General features: G+C 42.6%; 3 protein-coding genes across 5 annotated transcripts in view; 2 read left to right on the top strand and 1 right to left on the bottom strand.

The window, feature by feature from the left end:
• kremen1 (kringle containing transmembrane protein 1) overlaps positions 1-4310 on the top strand; it is a 65308-nt gene extending 60998 nt beyond the window's left edge. The window contains exons 7-9 of one of the 2 annotated variants that reach the window (XM_030060746.1): positions 179-373; positions 1005-1089; positions 1919-4310. In XM_030060746.1, the coding sequence (XP_029916606.1) occupies positions 179-373; positions 1005-1089; positions 1919-2078 (440 nt within the window). In that variant the 3' untranslated portion in view covers positions 2079-4310. Of the gene's footprint in view, positions 1-178; positions 416-1004; positions 1090-1918 lie in introns of both variants that reach the window. The other variant, XM_030060745.1, reaches the window with a different exon arrangement.
• Positions 4311-7835: 3525 nt separating this feature from the next.
• On the top strand, positions 7836-13582 carry coq5 (coenzyme Q5, methyltransferase). The gene is made up of 7 exons (XM_030060747.1): positions 7836-8059; positions 9038-9187; positions 9777-10001; positions 10704-10810; positions 11704-11792; positions 12404-12515; positions 13009-13582. Exons 1-7 carry the CDS (start codon positions 7867-7869, stop codon positions 13108-13110), a joined length of 978 nt encoding a protein of 325 aa, XP_029916607.1. The 5' UTR covers positions 7836-7866; the 3' UTR covers positions 13111-13582.
• Positions 13583-15172: 1590 nt separating this feature from the next.
• znrf3 (zinc and ring finger 3) overlaps positions 15173-27533 on the bottom strand; it is a 75463-nt gene continuing 63102 nt past the window's right edge. The window contains exons 3-8 of one of the 2 annotated variants that reach the window (XM_030061061.1): positions 25941-26015; positions 23762-23893; positions 22711-22821; positions 21335-21502; positions 19097-19199; positions 15173-18877 (exon numbers count right to left, since the gene is read on the bottom strand). In XM_030061061.1, the coding sequence (XP_029916921.1) occupies positions 17124-18877; positions 19097-19199; positions 21335-21502; positions 22711-22821; positions 23762-23893; positions 25941-26015 (2343 nt within the window). In that variant the 3' untranslated portion in view covers positions 15173-17123. The remainder of the gene's footprint in view (positions 18878-19096; positions 19200-21334; positions 21503-22710; positions 22822-23761; positions 23894-25940; positions 26016-27533) is intronic. The other variant, XM_030061063.1, reaches the window with a different exon arrangement.

The raw sequence follows: 27533 nt of genomic DNA, 5'->3' as shown, positions 1-27533 counted from the left end.
TGGATATGGTCATTTTGTGCTGTGCGGCAAGAAAAAAGGCAAACATTTTCATCTGATTTGACTTTGTTTTTTACGTGATGTAACAATAACATCCGTGCACATGCATTAATTATAGAGGTCAGAACAACGAGCACTCTGTGGGACGGCCCAAATCAGCTCTTTTTTTGTGTTCCTCCAGCGCTGAGAGGCCAAGACGCCAGAACCATAGAGGTGAACGAGGACGAGGACGAGGGAGAGGAGATCTCCAGCACGGCGGGGCCTCAGCTGGCCGGCGGCGTCACCGAGAGGTCGAACAGCACCTCCAATGGACGCTCCTCCCAGATCCTCTATGTGATCACGTCCAGCCCCGGTAAACCGGAGCACAACATGCCAGGTCAGTGGGCTGGACGCAGCGAGACCACCGGCCACAGCGCTAGTATGTTCCCACACATGATATACCTTCCTCTCTCTGCCTCTACAGGGACGTTCTGGGAAGTCTCTGAGCTAGTTATATCTTTAGCATGCCCTGTTTTCTCCCAAAACTACTAACATTGTCTTTGTCCTCTGAATCATGAGCTTTTGGAAATCCCAGTCCAGAGTGATTTCCATGATAATACATGAAACCGAAGCTGCATGACGCACTGACGCATTTGTCATTCCCATCACAGACACAAAGTGTTTCCCTGCTTGCATGCTGATCACGATCAAGCCTCCTCTCAAAGCCATGTGGGGAGGATTGATATGTGTGATGCTTTTCTACTCCTTGCAAACATTATTCTCTCCTTACTCTGAGGAATCAGTCTCAGCGGGCTGCATATCTGTTGTCTCCCTAGTCGAGACAATAACAGATGTGCACTCCCGATGCGTCACCATTTCTGAAGATTTGCTCGCTAAATGATGCTTACAGGTGTGCAAGTGGTGCTTGAATCATTGTTTTCTTGTTCATTCTTTCAGTCTGTTTGAATGTGTGTTACTACCGGGACAGAATATCTGATGTGCAGCTGTTGTGTTGTTCTCCCTGTTAGTGTGGACCATCTACGCCCTGGCGGCCCTCCTCACACTGACCGTGATAGCTATGGTGGCCAAGCTGCTACTGCATATTACAGTCAAGTAAGTACGAGGTGGATGGAGGTGTGCATGACCCAATCAAAATGTTCATCTCTAGCATAGAAATGCATTCGTCTCATATTGGAGGAAGAGGAGGAAGATAATCACATTTTGTTGCTACTTTGGAAGCAGTGATGCATATATTTAAGTTACAGGAACGTCCAGATCATAACTGTTTTATGTGTATACATTTAAAATGAACCTAGAACAAGCTAAAGAAGATATTACTCACCTTTTCTCAGTAGTGCTGAATGTATTTGGGTTTTTCATTTGTTCGTAATTTACCTTGGACTAACATCATTGGTAGATTTCCTCTCATATTTACTCCCTGTGTTGACCCACTTGCACAGTTTGTGACACCACGTAGCAGATGTCCGAGTAGGAATCTCTGCAGACCAAATGGGAGGGTCTCCAACTGCATGTAGATGGACACTTACCTTGTAACCCTAACCCTAACCCTAACCCTAACCCTGATAGGAGAGCTGATGAGTGACATGTTGGAGGATCCTGGTCGGTGTAAGGGTTAGCCTTGGACTGGACCCTGCCATTTGGAGCTGGCTTTGGTCTGCAGAGATATCCCTCCCAGCAAAAATTCCCAAGTGTCCTACCTGTAGTTACCACTAGGTGGCAGATGCCTATGTTTTTCACAGATGGTAGATCCTGTGGTAAACTTGATACAAAGGAAGCAATTGGATACACCATATTAATCAGATGTTTTAAATGTCCTTCTTTTCTCTTCCCACTCCTCTGGTCTTCTCTTTCTCCACCTCCTCTCGGCCTTCATCACTACCTCTTTTCCGCTCCTCGTCCTCACCCTTCCTCTGCCTCCCAGGTCGCCCAGCATCCCGACCGTCAGCGGTTCGGACAGCTGCAGCCAGAGCACGGCGTCCTCGGAGCCCTGGATCATCCTGTACCGGCCCTCCACCATCTCCCTCTTCAAGAAGAAGCTAAAGAACCACCACGGCGACCTCAGCCCCCTGGTGGGGAACTAGGGTTACTTCACCTCACTGTTACCACCGCTACCGCCACCCACCACTACTCTGTACCGGGGCCGTCAGATGCCAGGCCCTCAGACAACGAAACTCTATGAGGCGCTAAGCTAACAAGCCAATGACTGACTGAGTGGCTAATGACGACTGACTGAGTGACTGCTACCAAATAGCCCGTGGGCCCGGAAGGCTGGGCCCTCCCATCCTACTCAGCACCAAAGAAGAGGAGACAGGCAGGGCTGTCAGTGTCTGTGGTGTGGGAGAGGAGAGGAAAGGGTAGAAAGCAGGAAGATCTACAGCTCTGAGAAGAACGAGGACACTTTCGATGTGCAGAGGGTTTCTCTGGTTCCCTTAGGCTCCATCTCCATCATCCACCAACATCCTGAATAATCAGTGGTCAAAGCATTTGCCTCCAAAAACCATTACAGACCACAGACTCACTGCTGAAAGCACATCACAGCCAGGCACAAAATGGTGGACTTCGCTGTCCCTAATCATTTTAGTAAACAGGGAGTTGTGCCTCTTTCCAGGTGCTTCAGAATCACAGTGGAAACCAAATGTTCATCGATATCAAGAGGAGGATGCAGAAGATAAACAGAGTCTTTGATACGCATACACACAAACACACACATGCAGGATATAAATACATGCACAGTGTAAACACTTAACAGTTTTATAAGTCTTCTTACTGCCTCATACGGACGATCAACACTTGCAGCCAAAACCAGAAACCTCCCATCCAAAGATTTGCATTTTTTTTTTTTCATGTGTGCGGACCGACTCTTGGGTCCGTATGCAGGGCGCTACTGTTTCTCCTGATGTGTTTTACACTGCGGCTGACTCTCCGAGGAGAGAGGAGCAGGACACGACCAAGTCTTAAAGAACGTAGACATCGCAGCAGCACTTTGGGGATGAATCACCGGCTGTAAATGAAAAGATCAGAGAGAAAGAGAGCGCACCCACTCGTTCAGTCAACGCTCATGTGGATTTGGGTGGAGAGAAGAAATAGCATCGTTCACCGGGGGGGTTGGGTGGTGCAGTTTGTAGACAACTGCCATTTAGCGGGACTCGGGAAGATCTGAGGGTTTTTCTCTGCTCGGCTGTGGGTGGGAGTCTTTCCGGTTTGATGGTGTTCAAGTGCCTTAAGGATCTTCTTTTCCCGTGTCTCAGATTCCTCAGATCCGTTTCTTCCACGAAGCCGGCTGGATTCCTCAGAAGCGTGTGCACTTCTTTCAAAACTGGCGTCATTAGGATGTGAAGGGTTTCATTCCAAAATGAGATATCCACCGCTTGAAAAAAAAAAAAAGAAAGAAAAGAAAAGAAAAAGTGACATGTCATCTTGTAAAACGTTTGAAAGCATCAAATCAAAACGAATCATAGTCATTTTTTAAAAGATAGTAGATAACCGAGCTCCTTTCTCAACTAAGTAATTACACTTTTACAGACTGGATCTTTTATATTTTACAGATATTGAATGAGACAGACTTGAGATTATGATTTGTTTGTTTTTCCCAAAATGAATATACAGCCTTTTGGACCACAACTCTTCATGTAGAAGCAGACAAGGCTTTAAAAGAAACTTTCATTTTCGTTTCTTATTTCTGTGTGCTCTTATGTGTAGTCTTGGACATTTACTGAACATATTGTTCACATTAAGTTGTCTTCTGATTACAGGGGAGGGGGGGTGAATATTGTTGTATATTATGTAATTCAGTGTGGGAATGATGACATTTATGTGCGCTCTTTCATTTGGTGTCTCGCTAAAGCATTTGGGAGCAATGCAATCTTTTTTTTTTTTTTTTTTTTCCTCTTAGCAGTAAATTGCCTGTATTCGCAGGACACAGCAGACCTAAACCTTTTACTTGTCACTTTGATTTCAGCCCGAAAGGTTGAGCGCAAACAATACACCCAGACGGAAATATAACCAAAAGCACTCAATGGTACTATGCAGAAGCTGACAACAAGTTTGGAGTCGTGATAGTTCTGTGCATTGCGGTGACATTTAAACTAGTTGTGAAAGGTCAAAATGTACTGGTGTGCCATTGGCATCGTAATTGGCCCTTCTCGCCATGGGACAAGAAGTTGGTGTGTTTTTAGAGATTGTTACCCCGTACAATCCTCAAATCACTGTCAAGATAAATAAATAGGTCCCAAAAAGTCCATGCACTTAGATTTGCCTCTACTTGCAAGGCGAAGCGGTACTTAATTCACTTCGGCACTCAGTCCAAGTGGAGGAAAAAAACACTCCAAAGTACTCCAGAGATGTGCGACAACCTGAGCACTTGAGACAAAAGGTTACACTTTGCGAATAAAGCGGTGTGTCGCGGCAAAATTCAAGGCCGAGGTTGACAATTGACAGCTGGAAGGCCACGGCCAATAACTTTTCTTCTCCCCAGCTTTGTATAAATGTGACCTCATGGTATATTTTGCCTGTCTGCTCAACTGTAACTCATGTTAATTATTGCAAGGCAAGAGCACATGCCCCTGGGTCTGTGATGTTCAGAGCAGACCATGCGTAGACAGAGAGACAGATCGAGAGAGAGAGAGAGAGAGAGTGAGAGAAGGAGGGAGGAAGAGAGAGACAGAGACAGAGAGAGCGGATGCGAGAGCAATGGGAAATTAATGTGCGTTCAAATCAAACACAAGTTAACTAAATCTGACAGTTAAAATCTAACAAGGGCATATTTGTTTGGATAGCCTGGTGAATTATGCAAAGTCCCATTTTCTGCCCCGTCCTCCAGTCAATCGGAAAATTCCACGCTACCTTTTCAGCGGAGGAAACGGCCTTTTCTCGAGCTGCGGTTGATGTGAATGTCCTGTGGTGCTCGCTGACATGAAAACAACACCAGAAGCCCTGTGGGAAATGATCTGGAGGGGAGAGGGGGGTTAAAATATTGTTTTCATGAAATTGTAAATAGCAAATAGTGAAAAATTTTTAATTTATACAGTAAATTATTGTTATTTTGTATGTGAATGGGATATAATCTATCTTTTGTATAAGTGAAGTATCTTTGTAGTTTTATTTAATGTGTCCTGGTTGCAAAATAAACACTGTATGCATGTTTCTTAGGCCTGCGTCATGTGTTGGTTCTTTGGCTTCACTCCATCTTCATGGAACACCATTTATATTTTGATTTATTTATTTTTTTTTACCACTGATCTTATACATGTAAATGTTGAAGGCATCTGGTATGCAACACTTTCCATACCCACTGACGGAGGAGCATATGGGCATCCGAAGCAGGCTGACCCCATTCAGTCTTTCCATTTGAGACCCTTTTCATTGCACAGCTTTGTGTGTGAAAGTCCCAACATGCATGCAGCATCAACTTCTGAAATGTCTTTATTTGGTTTGAATAGATTAAGACTCCGATGTCTGCATGTTGGGTCATCTGAACCCCCACGCCCCTCCTCTTTTTTTCTGGAGCGAAACACTTATCAGATACGTGAAATGACTCCCAGACTGTGTGGAGATGCACACACACACACACACACACACACACACACACACACACACCGAGGGAGAATTCGGAGCGCCATGTGTAACCCATTGGCTCCCCTCTGGGATGAGGTCAAGCATGCAACCTGCACATTTTAGGGAGAACAGCGTGAGTGCGGCTTTACAACTGGAGCACCGTGAAATAAACAAACACGGAGAGATGTGAAATAATCTGAAACATTTGTGATGTTCGTCATGTTGTTGTGCTAATTTATGAAAGGTGCCTCTTTCATCAGAGGGGCATGTTCTGAAATTACCGAAAGGTTTATTTATTTGTTTTGCAGAAATTGGCAGCAGCCTCTGGTTGTTATTAGTTGGCAACGCCTGTGCAATTCCACTGAGAAATAAAATAATTCTCTAAAACGTTGGAAGTCGTTCCAAGCGGGCTCCTATGGACACGCTCCTGCAAACACAAGCCCACTGACAGCTGATCAGAATCAGGAATATGGCCAGGAAAAGTGTTCAGGTGCTGTGAGGAGAGTCTTGGTTAATAGCCAGTAAGACAAGCCTCCAAATGTCCCCAAAACACTGCAACCTGATAATCTTCATGGCATTTGAATGAATAACATTTGATGGCACAGAGCTTGGCCAGTAGTTTAAGTGTAAACAATAATGCATTAAGCCTACTGATGCTGTCCAGCACGCGGAGTCATCCAGAGATCGGCAAAATAAGGGAGCTTCAGGTCATTTGGGAGTAAATATGTTTCAACTCATAACAGATGCACATGCACACCACAGAGGGAGAGACTGCAGACTTTAAATGCGATCGTCTCACTCCCTCTACTGGTGATGTGATGTTTGAGCACTGATTTGTGAAAAAAAAAAAAAAAAAAAAAAATCATCTACTCTGTCACAGACATCCTCACAGTTTAATGAAAAATAATAACCATGCACTCTAGTTCAACCTGTGCTGATTATAATCCTGTGGCTTGATTAATCCAGGTACTGTACCACATTGTCCTGTAATAGGCAACGTAAGTTACAGAGCCACCCGGGGAGATATCCAATCTGTGTGGCCTCGTACACACCCACCCATTGACCCCGAATACTTTTCACTCAATAGTACAGTTGTGCCTGCAATTATAAGGCTGTAACATTAATCCTTACAGCTCCGACTAGATTCACAGCCTCGCCGCGACTCCACCGGGTCCCTATGGAGAAGACCTGGCCTGACCTCAGCCCAGTCCCACCCTTCCCATAGCCGAGGCCCAGAGACAAAAAAACAAAAAACAAAACAAAACAAAAACGACTCGTGTAAGCTTATCTCTCTGAACCTGAGTTGACCAGTAATTAATGTAACAATAGGACAATGCAGCGCAGTGTCTGGTTACTGTAGGGACCAAGTGAGGAGAATGGAGGACAAAACCTGACACTTTCAGCTCTCAAGGTAGAGAAGTCAAATGGCATGAGGAGACGAGGTGGGAAAACAAGTGGGGGAGCTCATGTCCCACAATGGATTATATAACAAAAACATATTCATGAGGAAGAGAGTGTTAAGCGGCAACTTGTCTTATTTTTCTCGGCCTCACTCTGAGCAGCTTCAGTGCTGACCCCCAGCCGTCTTTTGGTATTGCTTGAGATATAGATACTGTTGTTTTATGTTGTCTTTGCCATACGATGCTGAATACTTTCTTTTCATTTGACCACTTTGGATCCCCAATTTTTGGTTTTGGGACAGTTGCTTATGTCTGTAAGAATAGCACAATTCAGTGATTGATATGAGCCAAGATAAGATAAGATAAGATATTCCTTTATTAGTCCCACGGTGGGGAAATTTCACGTATTACAGCAGCAAAGTGGATAGCAAGATATGAAGCATAATTTACACTATAAACAGTATATACAGATAATAAGAACCAAAGAGCAATAACATTATAGTACATTATATAGTACATTATAACATTATAGTATAATAACATTAGCAAACATTATGAAAAAGCATTATGATGAACTGTAAACACATGAGAGGAAATCAATGAGGAGGACAATTTTTGAAGATGGCACTGTAGGCCCGTGAACTCCAAGCTTTCACAACAGTTTCAACTTTGGGGAAAAAAAAAAAAAAAAAAAAAAAAAAAACGTTTTCAAATAGGGACATTTATATCTCTTCCAGTCAAAACTAAAAAAAAAAAAAACTAAAAAAAAAAAAAACAAGCCTCTGCCCATGCCTTAAATCTGCACATCAACATTTCTAGAAAGTTTCAAATGAACTACAAATTTAAAAAACTACATTTGTCGCCGTCGTCCGTGGATGACGACAGCGCGACGTCGCGATTGAATAATAGGGGCAATATGGCAGCTTCCATCAGGTTGTTCTTCCGGAGGGCGATCCGTCATTCTCATAGAAATATTAACATTAACTTTGCCGGCAGTTTAGGTCGGTCAGCCTGCGGTGCGGGAGCTTCACCCTGTCGGTGTTTTAGCGATGAAAGAAGCACACACTTTGGCTTCGAGACTGTGCCGGAGGCGGAGAAGGCAAAGCGAGGTACGTAACATCAGTGCTAGCCCGGATGGAGCAGGTAATACCAGGCTCCGTTGAAAAATCTTGCAACTAAACACGGCCTTGTTTATCCGTACCCGCACACACATTAGATGCTGGGACTTAACTACTTTAATGAATCGTAAGAGTCTACAAAGGCGTTCGGCATACCTTTTATCCACCTTGCAGCACTTCATTTCAATAAAATCTACACTTTTATGTATAAGTTGACGCTGCTCACTACTGCCCTCCATTGATATTTTGATGGAACGGCTACTTTAATCCATCAGGCTTCCAACGCGATTCACTTCTTATTGTTCAAATTGCATTGAGATAAACGCTGCACAGTGGATTCATTGTGTGCCGAACTGCACATCTTCTACTATTGATTTGTAAAACTCCAGAAATTATGTTCTGCCGATGAATTACTTTTGCCGGTAAACAAGAACACATTACACCGCCAGATTTTTTAGTGGAGGATCTTGCACCTCTGTATCAGTCATTTATATTATTATTTGCCACATGTGCAGAGGCTTGTCTTAGTCTTGCACATACAGTGAGAGACAACCTCCATGCCTTTTGCTATTAAGTTAATGAGATATTGTATTTGGAATTAAGCCTAATAGACATTCCTTTACTTCTACAGGCACATGATCATTAAAAAGATCCTGTCAAATATTTACTTTGTTGGGGCACTAGATCTTAAGTTTTGTCATTTCAAAAACCCATGGTGATTATGATAGCAATCCTGACTTCTATATAGGCTTCTGTTCCATGGTGCTTTACACTAAATGAAAGCAAGAAATACATAGAAGTATCATAAGCTTGAACCACGTTTGCCTGTGTTGACTATTGTGTGACATAGTCATACAGATGCTTGTTGCGGTAAAACAGAGGGTAAAAGTGTTGTGGCGAGAGTTGACCTTCAACAATGACCCTAGTTAGAGAGAGTTTTTTTCCTTCTCTTTCTCAATGTGCATTCAGTGTACAAGGTGTTTGAGAGCGTGGCTCAGAAGTATGACGTGATGAACGACGCTATGAGTCTGGGGGTACATCGGCTGTGGAAGGATATGCTGCTGCATGTTATGCACCCACAGCCCGGCGCACGGCTCCTGGACGTGGCTGGTGGAACAGGTACAGTGGTTTTGATTAGTTTGAGTTTGTGTGATGTCTTGTGTCTTCCGGATCTTGTGTCAGGGCCTTGTGTGTTTGAGTAAACGTTGTGCATTTGTTGCTTCTTATTTATCCTGTCAACTGAGTATTTGTGCTGTTTCAGTTTCATACAATTTTGGACAGTCACACCTTAAAATGCTGAAAATCTATATCAGTGCCTATGGATGACACAGTATTCTTATTGTCAAGGATGCTTGATATATAATACATCAAAGTTCAATATGACCATGTAGAATTATGTATTTCTGAACCACAAATCTCTCCACCAAAGGGACTGATTTGCTTGAATGTAAGCTATTTAAAATACTGTAATTAGAAAGTGCAGATAATATAATTTTGATGGAGCGTTTGTGAAATTTTGATGGGTGAGCCACCTCATTTGTAATAGGTATGGGTAAAAATATAGCTATTATCTTGATTCATTTTCCTGTTCTGCAATACATATTGTCAAATTTTTGTTTTGCAATCTTTTGAATTTTGTTACATTGTTTCATCCCGTCTTACAGTGTGTATGTGTGTGTGTTTTGTCTGTGCTGATACTCCGCTGCAGGTGACATTGCCTTCCGTTTCCTGGACTACGTTCGCTCACAGCAGGAGCGGCAGCAGCGGCGGGTGGCACGGTCCATGCAGACGCCATCATGGGACGACATTTCCAACAACTACTCCACAGAAGACGAGGCTGAGCCCCAGGAGTCCACCGCAGTGGTCTGTGACATCAACAAGGAGATGCTGCAAGTGGGAAAACAGAAAGCTGAACAGATGGGCATCACCACTGGTAAGTCATCAATTGCAAAACTCAGACTCTGTTGAAAAAGCATTACTCTGAACCACTAGTTTCCCTTTGCTTTTCATCTTGCTATGTCTCTTGGTGTCTAAATTTCTCAGTCTCAATCATTCTTGACACACCACCCCTACAATCGCCTTGTGTTTCGGGTTCATAGTTACTTCAAGTGTGGAATGCCAAAAAATCCTAATTCTTACCTGTCCTAAGTTCTGTGGAAAAAGGGTTATTTATTACAGTAGAAACTTGCTATCTCACTTTAAGAAAACTGTGAAATTAACAGTTCATAGGATCATCTAGGTAATAAGTGGCCATATTCCTACCTACAGCTTATCTCTGCACTAGCTTGCACTAAATAAATATTTACTTAAATACTTAGCTTCATATTTATCTGAAATGCTTATTGGAACAAGAAAAAGATGGTTTGATCAAAAATATGCCTTAAAAAGCATTAAGGATAACTCTGACACAGGGTTGTGTGCTGGCATTAAGTTCCAAATATGTGAAATGCATTGGTGAGTTGGCAAAATGGAGTTCCAGTATACACAATGTAAATCCAAATGTAGGGGCAATACATAAGGGTACAAAACTATTCATGGAAGGTAATGAAATGCAGGGAAATGTCAGTATTAGTAGACATGGTCTTTCTGTGTTAGACTGACTCTTTTGGCTTGTATGTGTGCCTCTGTGTGTCAGGCCTGTCCTGGGTGGTGGGGGATGCAGAAGAACTGCCTTTTGATGACGACCAGTTTGATGTTTACACCATCGCCTTCGGCATTCGCAACGTCACCCATATAGATAAGGTAATCGACAAGACCACTGCGCCTGATTTTTTTTTTTTTCCCATGTTGATTAAATGATCCATATTATACTCAGTGACCTCACCTTAAAAGAAATTAGTCGGTTGGTAGAATGAAGCTGGATCAGAGTCATTCAGCAGCTTACTACCTGCCCAACAGGCACCCTTCCTGTCTACCCCTGTAATGTGATTCATTTGATAAAATACATACTGCACATTTAAGGCTGGGCATTGGCATTGATTTGTCAGTTCGATTCTGTGCCATTCCATAAGATCCCAGTTAGGAATATTTCACTTATGATACCAGTTTTGTAATTTACATAGGGTTTTACTTTTGTCCACCTCTTTGTCATCGTGGGTTTTAGACCCAAAATGCATCAAGACATCTGCCTTTCGGCTTGATGGCGCCGGTGTCGGGAGGAGCTCCCGCCAGTGTTTTTTAATTGGTCTCTGATTGATCTCAGGATTTTAAGAATTGATGTTGGATCATTAAAGTGAAAATTTGCAATCAATTGGATTATCGTTTTTTTCGCCCAGCCCTGTACATGTATGTATTTGTCAGAGGTATAAGCAATGAAACAAATGTAATTTGTCAGTTCCAGAGCACATGTATTCTTTTGTCTCTCAAATGGTACATGCAAAGCTCCTATCGATCATGGAATTTTGAAAAATCAGCGACTTATTCACAAATATAATAATCATTTTTTAATGTGCTGAAGTGTTTTTGTGATGGAAAACAAATTGTTTCATCAATGTAGGTCATGGAAATTCAAAATTTTAGTCATGGAAAGTCAGGGATTTTTTTTTACATTTGACACAGTGTGGGGACCTTGTATTTAGGACTCACATTAACATTTGTTGTTTCATGCTCTTTTTTTGGTGTTGTGTTTTGTTCAGGCGCTGCAAGAGGCCCTGCGTGTGCTGAAGCCCGGTGGCAGGTTCATGTGCTTAGAGTTCAGCAAAGTGACCAACCCTGTGTTGGCCAGGTGAGGGAGCGTGGTCACTGTTGATAGATGACAACAGCTCTCAAAAAAAAAAAAAAAAAGACCACTAACAAACAAGACTGGGATGACTGGTGGCCTCTATTTCACACCAGCGGCATTGTTACTGCTACCATTTCTCAAAACAAAACAAAACAAAACAAAAAAATTGCCTCTTGTCACAAAGAGGATTACGAGTTTTTGGTTTTGTCTTTTGCTTTACTGAAGAGGATAAGCATGTTGAAACTAATCTGTTCAATCCAACTAAATCTGAGCAAGTAGCACTCGTAGTAGAATGCACTGTAGAGACCGGTAGTCTTGGCAGTTGTCTTGTTTGTTTTCAGTCATTATGTTAATGTTTCAAAAATAATGTGGTAATGATTTATTGATGTGAAAATGTTACATGTAGCAGCTTTAAAGGACCATACCAGTAATTTGAATGTTTTGCCCATATACTACAATTTACACTGATTTAATTAATTGAAAATATTAGCAGAAAGGTGAAGTATATACATTTTTCAGATATTAGGCTAAAGATGCAGAATCACTGGCATGGCCCTTTTTTAGAAAATAGCTATTGGCTCTCTCACTAAATGATTTCATATGCCGTTCCTCAGGCTTTATGATGCGTACAGCTTCCAGTTGATCCCAGTTTTGGGAGAGGTGATCGCTGGGGACTGGAAGTCCTACCAGTACCTGGTAGAGAGCATCCGCAAGTTCCCTGACCAGGTGAGAATAGTCTTTTTTTTTTTTTATTCTTTGTCTCTGTCTCTCTTTCATAAGTGCATTAGCTGTATAGCAATTCCTCATTATCACATCCTCTTCCCCCTATAATTACATCCCCTGCCTTAGAGCCATTTTTCATTACTTTCATTTTACCTTTTCATTTCTTTGATATTAATGTTATTCTGCCATTTTCCACTATGTTGTGTTTGTCATTTAGATTCTGCTATTCACTGCAGTTGTGTTGTAGCTTGTCATCTTCTTTTCTCCTTAGGTGTGATTTTTTTTTTTTTTTTTTTTTTTTTTTTACTTTGTTTTTGTTTTTTAGCCTTTGGGCTTCTTTATTTCACCCCTATAATTACAATGTATATTGCAGCATAAGATATTCATGAGTTTTAATTATTTTTTAATGCATAATTACAATCTGACTTTGGTTAATTATGTACAGCATCACGGTCTAGTGGATGCAAATGTCATTTTTTTTCCTTTTTTATTACAGGAGGAGTTTAAAGGTATGATCGAGGATGCTGGCTTCTACTGTGTCCAGTACTACAACCTCACTGCAGGGGTGGTGGCTCTTCACTCTGGCTTCAAACTGTGAGATGCACCTGCGACACCTTCTGAAAAGCAAAGCAAAGAAAAGAAAACACTGGCTCTGTACTAGTGGGATTGCTACCTATATGACAGACTGTTTGCATAAATCCCAGAGAGGTGAAGTACAGAGCATGGAGCCCCATGTTGGAGAGGAGCTCCTGTCTGCCAATCCCACTGCACAGTGACAGAAACACTCAACAGCAGATATTTGTCGTTATTGTATTTATTGTTTGGGTAAAGGTCTCTCCTCAGTGATTATGGGGACTTTAAAGAACTGTTAAAGGCATGTGTTATGCTGTTGTTTATAGAAAAAAGCCAAATCAAGACGTATAAAGAACTCAGACTGCACTGCATCAGTGGAGTCATTGTTGAGCTGTTGGTGAGAGATTCAAAGGTATTACATGTACAGATAGTTATTGATACTTTTTGTAAAGTCTTCCAGTTGAAAAACAGATATTATTAAAACTTCTAAAACCTGCTGTCAGCATCTGAGTTGAATATTTCCAAAGCAAATAAGATTTTAAGACTTTTAACAGGAAACTAAAAGATATATTGAAATAACGAGAAAAAAAATCTACCTCTATCACATATCTACTCAATTCCTCAGACCAGAGGTTAGTAGATAAAGAAGATTGCAAAACCAAAATGGTTCCTCTTCAAAAACTACAACCTTGAATTAATTTGAACATCAAAATGTGACTTACTTCTTTATTTTGACTCTCTGTAAGGCCACCTTGAGGTTGTAAGTAAATTGATAAGATTATACGGGATGACGTGTGGATACTCCTGGACAAGGAATGCGTGTTACTGTTATTTGACAAGACTCACTCAGACATCATGATCTGATCACCTTGATTTTGCTTACCTGTAGTCATTAGGGGATTATTCCATTTGATGTCTCATAATTTTCCAGGCTCCATTCTTGGTAATTTGATTCTGTGAACAGGAACAGCTAGTGAAGGAGTAGTGAGTACAACTTTCATTGCCAAATAGCACAAAATGACCATCATTTATCTACAGTGGGTTGATAGGATTGTTGATATACATCAAGTATTCAACAATTAGGCCTACTTCACCAGGTATCATGGTAGATACTGCACTTTAAGGACTTGTTTTGCCATCCTGTAATCTGTTTTACTGCACCAGCGCCCCTGGCTTTACACAAGATCACTGGAGCAAAAACCTGATGGTGAGGGTTCATACACTTAGTTAAGTTTGGTGTGTTTTGGGAAGAGGGACACTGGCAGTGGTTTTTCTGGCAATTCAGCAGCCATTCATGTTTGGATAAAATAAGATAAGCACTAAGTTTAAGACAGCAGTTTGAAATCCATCAAGAAAGAAATCAAGCTCCAGGTCACTGCCACATTATCCATCATTTATCAAGGTTAGCAAATATAAGCTCACTTATTTGTTTGTAAAGACCCAGGCCTTGTTAAATGTTCACTGCTGTGGCCAAGTGGAAATTTGAGTGTTTGTTTCATCACCAATTTGTCACTCCACTGCAGCTTTTTATATGTAAATGCACAATTTGGATGGGATTTGTCCAGTTTTTTTTTTTTATAGGCACCTATTCTTTTAATGCATTCATGGTAAAAACTGGTGATGAAGATGAAGTCTTTCTTTTGAAGAGGCAGTAGCTCACAATACATTTATTAAAAACTAACTGTTCAGTGAATTGGAAGAAATAGCGCTTTGGTCCCAAGCCAACTCCATTTCACACTACCTTAACAAAGCACTTGCCATTTGTGTATGAAAAGTAATTGGCAATAAAATTTTAATTATTAAAATATATATAGAGAGAGTGCCTGTTATAAGTATGCTGTTAATAATGGTAAAACATGAATAGAAGAACATTTCTTCTAGTGAGGAGGAACACAAGTGTGTTAGTTTGCAAATATAATAATGATTCACTAATGAGAATTATTACAACTATTAATTGCCACTATGTGTAGTATTATCACATTTGCTAAAAAAAAAAAAAAAAAAAAAAAAAAAAAATAGAACTGGGGAAAAAAAACAGCATTGAATGCAAATAATGGAAAGGAAGACACCACACCAAGACATACTTGAATAAAACTGTATATTTTACAGATCTTTGTACACTTTAATTACAAAACTGTATGGTACTAAAGTTTTAAAATCAGTTTTTTGGTCAGAGAAGATTTAATCGTCTTGTGTGCAATTACCATGTATATACAAAGTCTCATGTTAGTGATTTTTTTTCTCAAAATAAAAAGCAACCAAATAACTCCAAAATGTTCATACACTCTGAACATAAGACATGGCTTAAAGATAAATATATTAGTAAATAAATATTCAGAGAACATATTTCCATTTATGAAATGTGTTGCTATACAGGTACAGAAATATACACAGATTGATTTCTAGCCTTTTTTAAAACATTTGTAATGGTAATGACAGAAAATAATTATATTCTTAAAAAATTAAAAAATATTAATTTTTGTACACATTTTAATCTTCTTAAGTGCTAGAAACAATAACAAAAAATTAAATAGTGACTCAAGTACCCCAAAATGTTATATTTGCAGTAGGTACATATCTCTATGCAAAAGGCAAGATTAGATTCTCACTTGATTACAACACTGGGTTAACTTATAAATAGGGTTATTTCAGAAGGTTTGCCTCTGTGAAGAGAATGGGTATATTTCATAGAAACAGTATAAAAACAGTCTGCAGGACAAACAGAAAGGCATGAATTACAAGCATTGATATCGCGAGTATGTATTATGCATGATACGATACGATTCAAACGGATACACTGTGGTATGTGTAACTGCATTGTTTAAAAAAAAACAAAAAAAAACAACAAAACAAAAAGTCACAGTACAATGAGGAACCCTTATGAATTATGAGTCTTTTCCAGCTATTTTCCTTTGGCCTTTAGATACATGCTAGAACCTTAAGAATCGTAGATAATCAAGAGCATGCCTCATGGAGGAAATTGGGTAAGTGACAGCTAAAAAAACTTTTAAGGGCTTCCAAACAAGAGGTAGAGTGGTACACTCTACCTCTTGAAGAAATCTACTGACCCAAAGACACTGTGCCACTTTGGATATCTGTTCAACCAGAAGTGGCACAGTCTCTTCAGATACTGCTACAATAGCTTACCAGCATAAGGCTTTTATGTTGTTCTGGCACATCTTGTACAGGTAGGCCACTACTGTATAGAAATGTAATGCATAAAACAAACAAATTCTGTATCATAATGAACAGAGACCAGTGTCAGCCATGCATTCACATTTCTATGCATTTTTTTCTATACTATATAGCTTTGTCTCCTCAGAGAGAAATTTGTGGGTCACAGACACTGAGAAAGACCCCTTTCCCTGCCCTTTAAAAAAGAAAAAGAAAGTATAAAAAACAACAACAATCATGTCAATCTGTTTTGGTATAGCTGTATCCATACAACCTTTCTATTTGAGTTGGTGGTTTGTTGAAGCTTTATAGGCAACAGTGTTCATGTACACACATATACAAAATGTATACATGTAGATGTATGTGTGATGAGCTAAAACGTACATTTTTTAAAAAAAAATCAAATATCTTGCACAAAAATGGAGTCTAAATATCTTGAAACAGATTTTCACTAAGTCAGAAAAATCTCACAAGAACTGGGCCCAGTTACATCGCCGCTACTTATAGTTGCACGGTCCTGACCCTGGATGGCAGCAGATAGCCAACATCTAGATGCCAAAATCTACCACTCTAGTTTCAGTTATCAACCTCCATCCATATTTGTAGTATACGTATGTCTCAACGCTATGCTAACATAGTTTGGTGTGAGACGTTTGTGGCCACAGGAATGAACTGGATATACTGTATATCTAGAAATGTCAGGCCATCAGTTTCAGTAGAAATCCACACAATCTAAGATGATAACATTCAGAGCTCAGCGAGCAAGGTTAGAACAAGGCAACTGAGGGTTTCAATGATTGACTTACTGACTGGTATGGTACCAAATACACGCTTTGACTGAGTCCCTTGTTTTGGGGCTCAACCTCATATACCTAGATGCCCCTCATTTGTCAAAGTACTGCTTCCCGATGCATTGTGGCTAGAAGAGAGCTGGGGGAGGAATAGAGCCCTCGTCTCCTCCTCCTGAGGGTATGGCTGACCTCTGAATTGTCCTGAGGTGAAATAACCCTCCCTGGGCTCCTGTCGCTCCCCTGTTCGCCCCTCCCCCTCCACTGTGACACTGGCAGGCAGTAAACTGTTCTGGGTCTCTGCCCCTATGCCCAATTCACAATCTGTGTCCTCAGGAATTATAGGTATTCTTTGACTAAGTTCGCAGCAGCCCTGTCCAGAGCAGGCATCTGAGTCTGCATGTGCATACTGCACATTGACAGCATAGTCCTCCGCATAGCGCCCTGCTGTGGCCCGGTGGACCTTCATTTCTTTGTAGAAACAGCAAGGAAGTCCCTCGTAGCTCACCTGCTCTGAGGAAGCACACATGTGCTCAGGGGCAAAGTAGTTTTTTGCAGTGGAGCTCTGAAAATCTGCCCCCCTGTGACAGCGCCCTGAGGCCAGAGGCCCAACTCGGTCCGAGTCATGCCCTTTGCATTCCACATTGGGAGGAAGCACTTCGAAGCAGCAGCTACAGGCTGCAGCCCCTAGCTCCCCTGACTCCTCCTGTGCACCCTTTCCCCTGTCCACTCCAGCGGCCTCTGGAGCCCCGGCTGAGGTAGTGCTATTGTTGCTGTTCTCCCTGGGTTCCAGTGATGAGCGACTGCTGTAGTTGGGCTCCATGCTGCAGCTGGAGAGGTGGTCCCCCGAGTTATACCCTGAAGCCCCGGTAGGAGGCTGGAGGCAGTCGTGTCCCGAGGGAGCAGGGGTTAAGGAGTCCTCAGCAGGAACTGAGGTGCAAGCCGCAGCCCCTGCCTCCCCTGCAGAGCCCCTACATGGGCTCTTACTTCGGTAGACATAAGGATCGTAGTCGCTGCTCAGTGAGCTGCGGAAGGTGGAGCAGCTACCGTACACCCCTTGATTGCTGACCTCGGTACAGTCCAACATGGAGTCACTAGAGGAACAGTGGCATTGGCCTGAGCTGCTGCTGCTGCTGTCACTACCGGGGCAGTCCGCAAGGTACCCACTGCACACTGAGCGGTGGCCATGGTAGCAGCCCAGGCCAGATGTACTCCCAGCATCACCTATCCGTGAACTAGAGGCAGGTGCCATGTGTACCACAGTGGGGTATAACAGCCCCTGCTGGAAGGCCCTGCTGTGGTGGCCCTTATGAGCTCCCCCTGCCCCACCCAGTTGCCCTGCCACCACAGGCCCCTGTCCTGCCTCAGATTGTTGAGGGAAAGTCAACCCCTGAAAATAGTAGTGCTGGTACATGGTCTCATACTGTGAGAAGCAGGCTGCTCGTGAAAAGTTGCGACCATGGAACTTTGGTCGTTTGAATGCAGCATGGTGGGGTTGTGCTGGGTAGGCAGGGGGTCCACGGTGCTCTAATCCACAGTGGTGGGGGTTGAGTGAGTGGTCCAGGTGGAGGGTGGGGTGGTAGCTCCGTAGAAAGGCAGAGGTTGACTGGGGTGGGTACAGACCCTGAGGATCTGGGTGTTGGTCCACAGTGAGCACAGTGATGGGATTGCCATGGGGGTCCATGCTGGTACGGGTTGGGTAGGCCGTTACCTGGCCAGCACGATGCACCCTGCCTGGGTAATGGACTGGCAGCACCACCCTCTGCTGCCGACTGTGGACTGGGTTGCCAGGCTCCATGCATACTGGCCCTGGATTCCCCTTCTTTTGTTCTGTGAGAAGCAAGTGAAAATTTTATTGAAATTTAATGTCCTGTGAATGAAAAGTACCTTCCCCCCCCCAACATATTAATTTCAAAACTGATTTCCCCTTTTAAAACCAAACAATGGTTTTATTAAATTCTATGAACTGAATGAAATTCAGCTTTTGATGGCTATGAGTTTTCAGTGGAAAAAAGGATTTTCTAAGACAGCTGTTTGGTGTTAACTCACCGATGATGTTGTGTCTACAGTGGGGACAGGTGTGATGCTGCAGCAGCCAGGGGTCGACACACTTCTTATGAAACCTGTGAGCACAGGGGATGACCCGGAGCTCCTAAAGGGGAAAAGACAAATAGATGAAGATTTAGTGATCAGATTTAAGCAGTAAAAGAAGGGCTGGAATCAGTGAGTGTGTTCACATACGCAGAGTATCCTTGAACTAGCCCATACATAGGTTATAGAATAATTTGAGATATGCTGTGGAGTTGCATGTCCACATACATCAACAAATATTCCTGTGTACAGCAATCAGTCCATTACATACGTAAAACCTACAATATCTACTTAAATGGCAAACTGTTAACAGTCTTTCATTTTTGAAAGATGAAATTAAATGCCTTGTGGATTGTTAGTGGATGTCCAGAAGGTGGCAGCAAAGCTGTGCAGAAACTCTGTGTTGGTGTTTGTGATTGTCCTCAACTGCTGAACTTAAAAAGAGCCAACTTCATGTCATGTCAAAACAAAACTAAACTAGATGCCACACCACAGTACAAATAAAACGTTGATGCTCAATGTCACCACTTCCTGTAACAAAACAAACAACAGCCTTACACTTGAGGGTTAATATGACAAGAATGCAGCACTTTGCACTCAGATTGCAAATTGGCATTGAGGAATTCCAAGACACAAAAGCAGGAGAACTATGAAAACGAATTACAATATCATTTTCTAGTGAGAGCTCTTTCACTGCCGTAAATACTTTGTCTCTGTGGCTTAATATGACTCATCTTTGGGCTCTTTTCCACCCAAGCTTTTGTTGCTTAGTTCATTGCTCAAAAACCGCTTTGATGCCATTCAGCCTTTTATATCGCCACTTCCTCTGTGCAATCCTGGCGCCATGCTTTGTTGTGTTTTCTTCTCCTCCTTAATAAAGAGACACATAACCACAAAAAAAAACACACACCAACTGTGTCCCCCTGGGCATTGGGGTTTGTCCCCCCCAACGTCCCCAGATGAGGATGAGCAATGCTCTTACAGTAAATCCTCAAAGTCCAAGATTAGGGTCTAGGATACATATTTTGACAGTGACTCTGTTAAGGATTAAAAGGAGGCCATACTGGGAAAACAGGAAGCTTAATCACAGCTCAGTGCACTCTGGATACCGTTATCTCTCCAGGTGCACTGAAAGACTGCACAGCACATCTAAAAGCCACCGGAAAGAATGTCATAGAAGATCGGAGAACTATGGTCCCTAAACACATCAGGGAACTTCCATTCCATTGTCCAGATAAGTCCATTATGTTTCATGTATACCAACTATGTAAGGAAAATAAGAGCTCAATAAGTAGATCAAAGTACGAGCGCTGAAAAAGTTAAGAGGTTCGGATCCCTGAACGGCCACCTATGCAGAAAAGTGTATGTACTGTAAGAAGAGATAAAAACATCCACCAAATGGCAGATGGCCTATGTTACATTTGTAATGTCAAAGGTCAAGTGTTGCATGAAATGTTCCCTGGTCAAACATTTGTAGCATGACCTTCTGTTATACTCTGTTCACAGTAGGTAAGTATTAAGGGGGTGACTCTCTGGCTTAACAGAGATTCAATTACATTCGTCTTATTTTATATTTTGAATGATTCAGTTCATTTAAACAAAACTTTATATCCACTGAATAAAAACGCAATTATTTAAGGCTATCCTTTTTGTACTTAAGTGTGGGGAAAAAAACAGACAAGAGAATCATGTAAACATTTTTGTTGGAAAAGAAATCCAGTCAAGAATCCAGTGAATTGTGAATGACTGCTCAAACCATTTCATATCAACTCAGGGCAAAGTCAGATTGATGCAGCTGAATTCATAGTAACGTGCTGATGCACTTAATGAATTGTTACACCCTAGTAAGTATAGCAGTATTTACTAATAGACTTGAGTTCTGTAGGTACCATGAGACAAAGTAATTACAGTAAAGAAGACCCGTTATGGCACTGTTGCTACTTTGCTGTCACTGGCACAATGGTTACATGAGGACTGACGGAGACATTTATGTCAAAGTAGTTTACTGTACACACACCAGAACCTAAAAACAAGAGAATAAAAAACTTGCCAACACAACCAGCAAAGTCTGGCTCACCATGTTCTGCGGGAATTATCAGCACATTTGGGAACACGTCTTTGACCAGTCGGATTGAACTGATAAAAGTATTCATGGTATAAATAAGAGTCAAGCACAAGATGGGCATCTTCTCTTACCTCCCCATCGATGTACTTTTCCAGGCAGATGGCACAGTCTGAAGTGGAGCTGCTGCTCAGCGAATCAGACGCCCCACAGCTGCTCTCACGCTGACCCTTGACCTTGGCCTTGAACTTGCGCGTCTCCATCTTTTCCAGGGCCTGGATTGCCATTCTGTTCATAGAGCTCTGTAGTGGGGAGGAAGATTGGCCATTGAGATAAAAGTTTAGAACACTATCAACTATCTGTTTAAGGACAAAATGTATGAACCACTATGCATTACCTAACTATTCATAAGGTATTTCAATACTTTTAAGGCCATAAGCTTTGATCATGTCAGACTTTCACACTTTTCAAGGACCTGTGGATACAGAACGCTCTGTCGTAAAAGAGGGGAGTGAATTGGGGCTTTGGCACATTATGTAACATGAGGACTGTGATTCAGTATTTTCAAGGTAGCACAGACCACAGTTTTGTGTATGGCAACACTTGAGAAACACTCCCTTGAGAAATCATTCCACAAACCCAACAATAATCTTTGTGCAACAGCCACTGCGCTCAAAGTTTGTCTATGGTCTACAGCTGAATCGAATCTGGTAGTTAAAATATATTTACACAGATTTTATACCAAAGGCAGGTCGTTAAAACTTGAAATGATTCTTGTGTGGTGTAAGCTGAACAAACAGCACATTGCAGAAAGGAAGAGGGTTGTTACATGTGACAGTTTGCCCCTGGTGTGAGCTGTTCTCTTAATTAACCACTAAAGGAAATCATCCGCTGCTGTGACACACACACACACACACCCATCCTCCATGCCCTACTCCCCCGCAAAGAAACGCACACCCAGACACACACGTTAGACCGAATGCACACACACACACACACACACACAGGTGTGCTGGTAGGATTACACCTGTCTTTGAGGATCCTGCTACAGATTTTCTGCTTTGTCATGACATCTCGGTGTGTTCGGCTCCAGCAGCCAACCTCTCATCAGCGTTAATTAAATGCTAATCCTGATTCATGCATCGGACGTAAGCCTCCGCTGAGAGCTTTGTGTCAACACACGAGAGGAATCAATCAACACCCGAGCTACTGTGACTGTGTCGCCTGACTCAACGCTCGCAGCCTCCATTGAAGTAGTGCTGCTGGGAAAAAAAAAACATGGCACGGCATTGTGTCTGTACGCCTGTGCATGTGTGTGTGCGCGCGCGTGTGTGTGTGAGAGTAATTAGGTTTTGTACACATATACAATACATGGTGGGTGTGTTTTGTGCATGAGCCAAGCCTGTGCAAGTTAGCACTGTGCGTGTCAAACTAGGACAAGCATATAAATAATTTAGAGTTCCTCAGTCCTCACCCTCCTTTGAAAATGTGCACACAGATACAAACTCACCTGGCTTCTCCTTTGCTTGAGCTTGATCTTGATCAGCAGAATGAGGCAAACCAGCGACACGACCACGAAGAAAGCCAGGAAGATGCCCATGTCAAAATATTCCGTGGGCTGCTGTGGAACAGGGAGAGGGAAGAAACACAATTCTGTCAAATAATCCCCACATGTAGCAATATGGTTTTTATTACCCTCAAAAATGGCTGTGGCTCTCATTTCTACACATTTAAGGTGCCGGATATTGTAAGAGAGCTCTGTTTTTACTCGTGGGACAGGAATTTTCAAAGCTTTGACTAACAAAAACAAAACAAAAACAGAAAAGATTTTCATATACAGTTTGAATTCGATGTCTGTGGACACAGATGTTATTTATGTAAGTGAATCTGGTGTCGCCTCAGTCTGAAATTTGTCCGATTAAGGCGAAATTAGTCAGCGAGAATGATCTCATTTCATTTCAAAGACGATACCTTCAGTACCAAGAATCACTTGTGCAAATGAGACCAAACCTACAGCTGTACGATGAGTTCAAGACACAAATCTAAGAAACATTGTGTGAGGTAAAATGAGGCGTACAGTGAGACGAACTAAGACGACTAGTGACGTTTCCCAATAAATTTATCATGTGCAGTCTGACCAACTGATGTAAGCTACTCACAGAATGGCCTGTTCCTTGCATTATCAGTCCGAAAATGTTCACTTATCTGACAGTTCTTTCTCTCGGGCTTTCATTATGTCAAGCAATTTGACCTCAAAGTGTGCTGGTCCCTTATCAAGTATTCCAAGCAAACAAACAGCTCTTTGAATGGGCGATATTAATCTCTCACAGTGCAGTGCAAAAGTCCTCGGCCTTAGGGCAGCGGAGAAGAAAGGAAAGGGTCAGATTTCTCTGACTAGCTGGGATATTCTTTGTTCTTCATATCTGGGACTCTGCGCCGTTGGAGGACGGGTCTCGCAAGACACATGTTTGCGCTGCGTTCATGGTCCTCACATGTGCCTCGCATGTGTCTCACATGTCATCTGCAAAAAAGTGGTTTTTGGTTTTGGCATGAGATCTTACCCTCGGCGGTCTGTGTTGTATCCGAGCGCGGGCCACTTTCTGCTTGTTCACGATGTTCATCAACTTGACGGCGTCGTTCCCCTTCACGTACACCACCGGCCGCTTCAGGGGATCCTCCGCCACCTGATTGAGCTGTGGAAAAAAAGAGACAAAGATATGTCAGAGGGAGAAAGACATGCAAAAGTGTATGTCCATTGCAAAACATAAAAATATGGGTTTGATCCTCTCGCTGATGTTGGCATTTTGTGAAAAACAGAATATCACTTGGACATGTTTTCTGTCTTTGACATGGCGGAGGTTCATCTGACCACATGTACTTACAAAACAGTCTAAAACCTGCAATGAAACTTGATTTTATTACTCCATTTTCTCCATGAAAAATAAAACTTGTAGACTTCTGTTTCCAAGGCTTTTCCACTCTGAGAAGAATTAAATTCCAGGGGATACACTGTCGATGTTTTTCTGGCATGACAACAGTCAAATTTAAAGATACTGAATGTTGATGCAAAATATTGTCTATCGGCAGCTTTCAAAAGCCTAGATTGGTTGAACCCTGGTATTATACAGGCCTACAGCACTGTAAATGATCCCCATGAGAACTGTATGAATATCATAAAGCCCAAGGCATGAACTCTTTCATTTCCCCGTTGGGAAAAATTACCTTTAGGCTCGAGACATGGAAATTGTGGTCACTCTCTGCCAGAGAGAGCAAGAAGAAATAGTCAGTGAATAGTATGTTCTGGCTTTGGAGCCAGTTGACATACTCCTTACTCCTCCTCTCTCTCTGTTCTCCTCTCTAGTCTGCTGCTGGAATCTGTAATTTGAAAAGCCCAAGGGAAATACCGGGGATATTCACATTTCTATTTCTTCTGCTGTCGTCATGTTCCCCAGTGAAATATGCTCTGGCTTAAAAAGTATAGATGCTGAAACTTTTTATCTCCAGCTCAATGTTGCGCTGTTCCGTCTTTGAGAAATGCCTCCACCAAAACTCTAGTCTGGCCTATCGCAAAAAACACAAAGCAACATGCGCCATCTAAGTATACCTATTATTAATCCTTTTATGTACAAAGAAGGAAACGATGTGAGCCGGTCACTCTTGAAGAAAGCTTAATCACAACTTTCCCCCAAACCAAAACCCCAGAAGTTTTTCAGCCACTCCATTCAAGCAGCCTCACATATAAATCGAGGGAAAAAGAGGTCAAGTACATTAACTTAATAAAGCCTCTCTCCTAATTTCGGCCCTAGGACCTTAATTCTCCCTAAGCTCCTCCTCCCTGCCCCTCGGCCTTGTGGGTGCTGTCTCTGCCGATCGGGCCGCTCTGACTGGAAAAGCCTCTCGGGGGAATTTAACACAACCGCCCGGCGCTGCCTTTCATGTGGTCGGCGCGCAATCCCTTTTATCTCTTAGCTACGCGCTTTACGACCCAGCGGCAGAGAAGAAGAGGAGAGGAGGGGAAAAAAAAAAACCCTGCAAGTCCAGGCCTGGCGTGGCGAGGATGAATACCACAGGAGAATTCTTGCGACAAAGCCGCTCAGACAAGCAACTCATGTATTATACCTCTCAACAACAAAGACACAGAAGCCAGCGACGGTGGAAGAAAGACAGAGAGAGGAGTCGAGGGAAAGAATGTGTGTGCCTGTGTGTGTGTGTGTGTGTGTGTGTGTGCAAGAAAGGCAGAGGAAAAGTAAGCTTTAACTTTGTGCATACTGAATGTGTGTGCCCGCACTTGTGTGTGTGCGATGCATGTGCAGTGTGTGTGTGTTTTCGAGTGTGCTCAAAGGCAGATCCATTTCTGCTCTCTGGAGATGAGGTAATGTGTGTTAGCGCTCACTACCTGTGCAATTATGAGCTCAACAGAGCACGGTCATGGTCTAGTGAAAGCTGAACTTGGATATCCATTTTCAGCACGGTGCACCTCTCTAAACACAAGGTAGACTCAAATCCCCAGAACGGCTGAATGAGCCAGGCTGATCCGCATGCCTCTGAACGGAGGTTAAAATAGAAAAATCATTGTTTGTACAAACAGCACATACCGCCAGTCAGAGGGGCAGGGCATGTTTCTGAGCTTTAGTCAAAAGGGAAAAGCGGGGCTTCTTTTAACAGGAGGACTGAAAGAGATTAGAGCGTTTCAGCGTTGTGAGCGGATGAACGCCCGGGCGATTTCAGGTGTGTACAAACCTGGTCAATGGCATCCGGATTTTCTGATACATCAAAGATGACGGCCGTGGCTCCCCTCTGCACCGCTCTCTTCGCCTGCAAACAGAGCACAAAGTCATCATTAGGTGGAGTGAGGACCACTGAAACTGAACGCCAAGTAAATGCATCATCAACTCTGAGCATGCAAAGTTAGGTTTCCACATTCAAAGCAGGGCCACTAGAGGGCGTTCTCTGCCTGAACGTGACCCCCAGAGCGTTGAGAGTGAGCCATGAGAGAGGGAGACAGACAGAAAGCCAGCAGGCGAGAAGAGGTAAACAAGTCATTGATAACATTGGCTGGGGTGAGCACATGCGGTCCATCTCCTCCATCTCTCTCTCTCTCTAGTCTTCATGATGTCACTGCAAGTCCATCTGCATCACATTACGTTAATTGCACGATGCTAAAACAGTTGTATCTCTGTCAAGAACTTGTGCTGCACCAAGAGGCAATGTGTTCGCCGGGAGCTCAAGAGTGTCACTCGGAGCCAAATTTGAGCTGAATTTCCGAGTTCGTCGCACTCGGTAAAAAGTTCAGTAAAGTTATCAAGGATTTCCAACTGCTAAAAATGGGAGTTTCTTTCATCTGAGGGTAGAGAAAGTCATAGCGCAGAGGTCTTTTGAAGGCTTCTGCTAAAGGCAAAAGATAAAGGAAATGCTTGGATCTGCAGAACCCTGAGTATCTCCTTGCAGAATCCAAATTGGCTTCCCCTCATCGGAACAAAAAAAAAAAAAAAAAAAAGTTCCTTTATCTTACCTCCTACTTTCCCGACAACCCGTTTTCACCCAGCTTGTTTCATGGTGCCCTATTTAGACAACGTTTTGATGTCTGCACTACATGATCTAAAAGAGCGCGGCTGGGATCATATCCTGGTATTATCAAGTGCCCTTGGGTTCTTGCCAGCACTCCTCATAACTAGAGGGAAGAGGGAGGGGTGGGTGGGGGGGGGGGAGGGGGGTGAAGATCAAAGTGACAATGTACAGTGCTGTGACTCTGCCGCGGAGTGGCTGGAGAGTGTCACCGCTCGAGTCTGCAGGCACTTCCAGAGGACACAGGCAGAGAGGAAGAAGTGGTATGTGCGGGGGAGGGAGGCGCACTCGCTCTTTTTTTTGCAAAGCCATCGTGTTGAATTCAGAAGTGGCACCGCGTGAAGACGTGCCGCCGTCGCACTGAGCCAGTTTTCTTAGTCATAAGAGTTATGACTCCACTTCAACCCCAAACCATGAAGATCTAGAGTGGGTCAAATATCATGATATCTTTTAGCAAATGCCTCAAAATTGATAGTGTGCCAATATGGGGCATGACTACACGCACAAGATTTTTGATAAACAATTTGTAATTTGCATATGATGACCAAGTAGATAGATAGATAGATAGATAGATAGATAGATACTTTATTCATCCCGAAGGAAATTCAGTTTTCAGCAGTATCCACAGAGTACAAGATTAGGTAAATCAAAAATAAAGAATAAAGAATAAAAGATGACCCTCGAGATCTAAAGATCTAAGTACCCAATGTGCAAAAAAACCAATGTGCAAAAAACCAATAAAACCAGTGTGCATCGATGTATACAATG

The sequence above is a fragment of the Myripristis murdjan genome, chromosome 9 (genome assembly GCF_902150065.1).
Source record: "Myripristis murdjan chromosome 9, fMyrMur1.1, whole genome shotgun sequence".
Lineage (NCBI taxonomy): Eukaryota > Metazoa > Chordata > Actinopteri > Holocentriformes > Holocentridae > Myripristis > Myripristis murdjan.
Note: the sequence above shows the minus strand (reverse complement) of the source record. Positions and strands in the feature narration are given on the sequence as shown.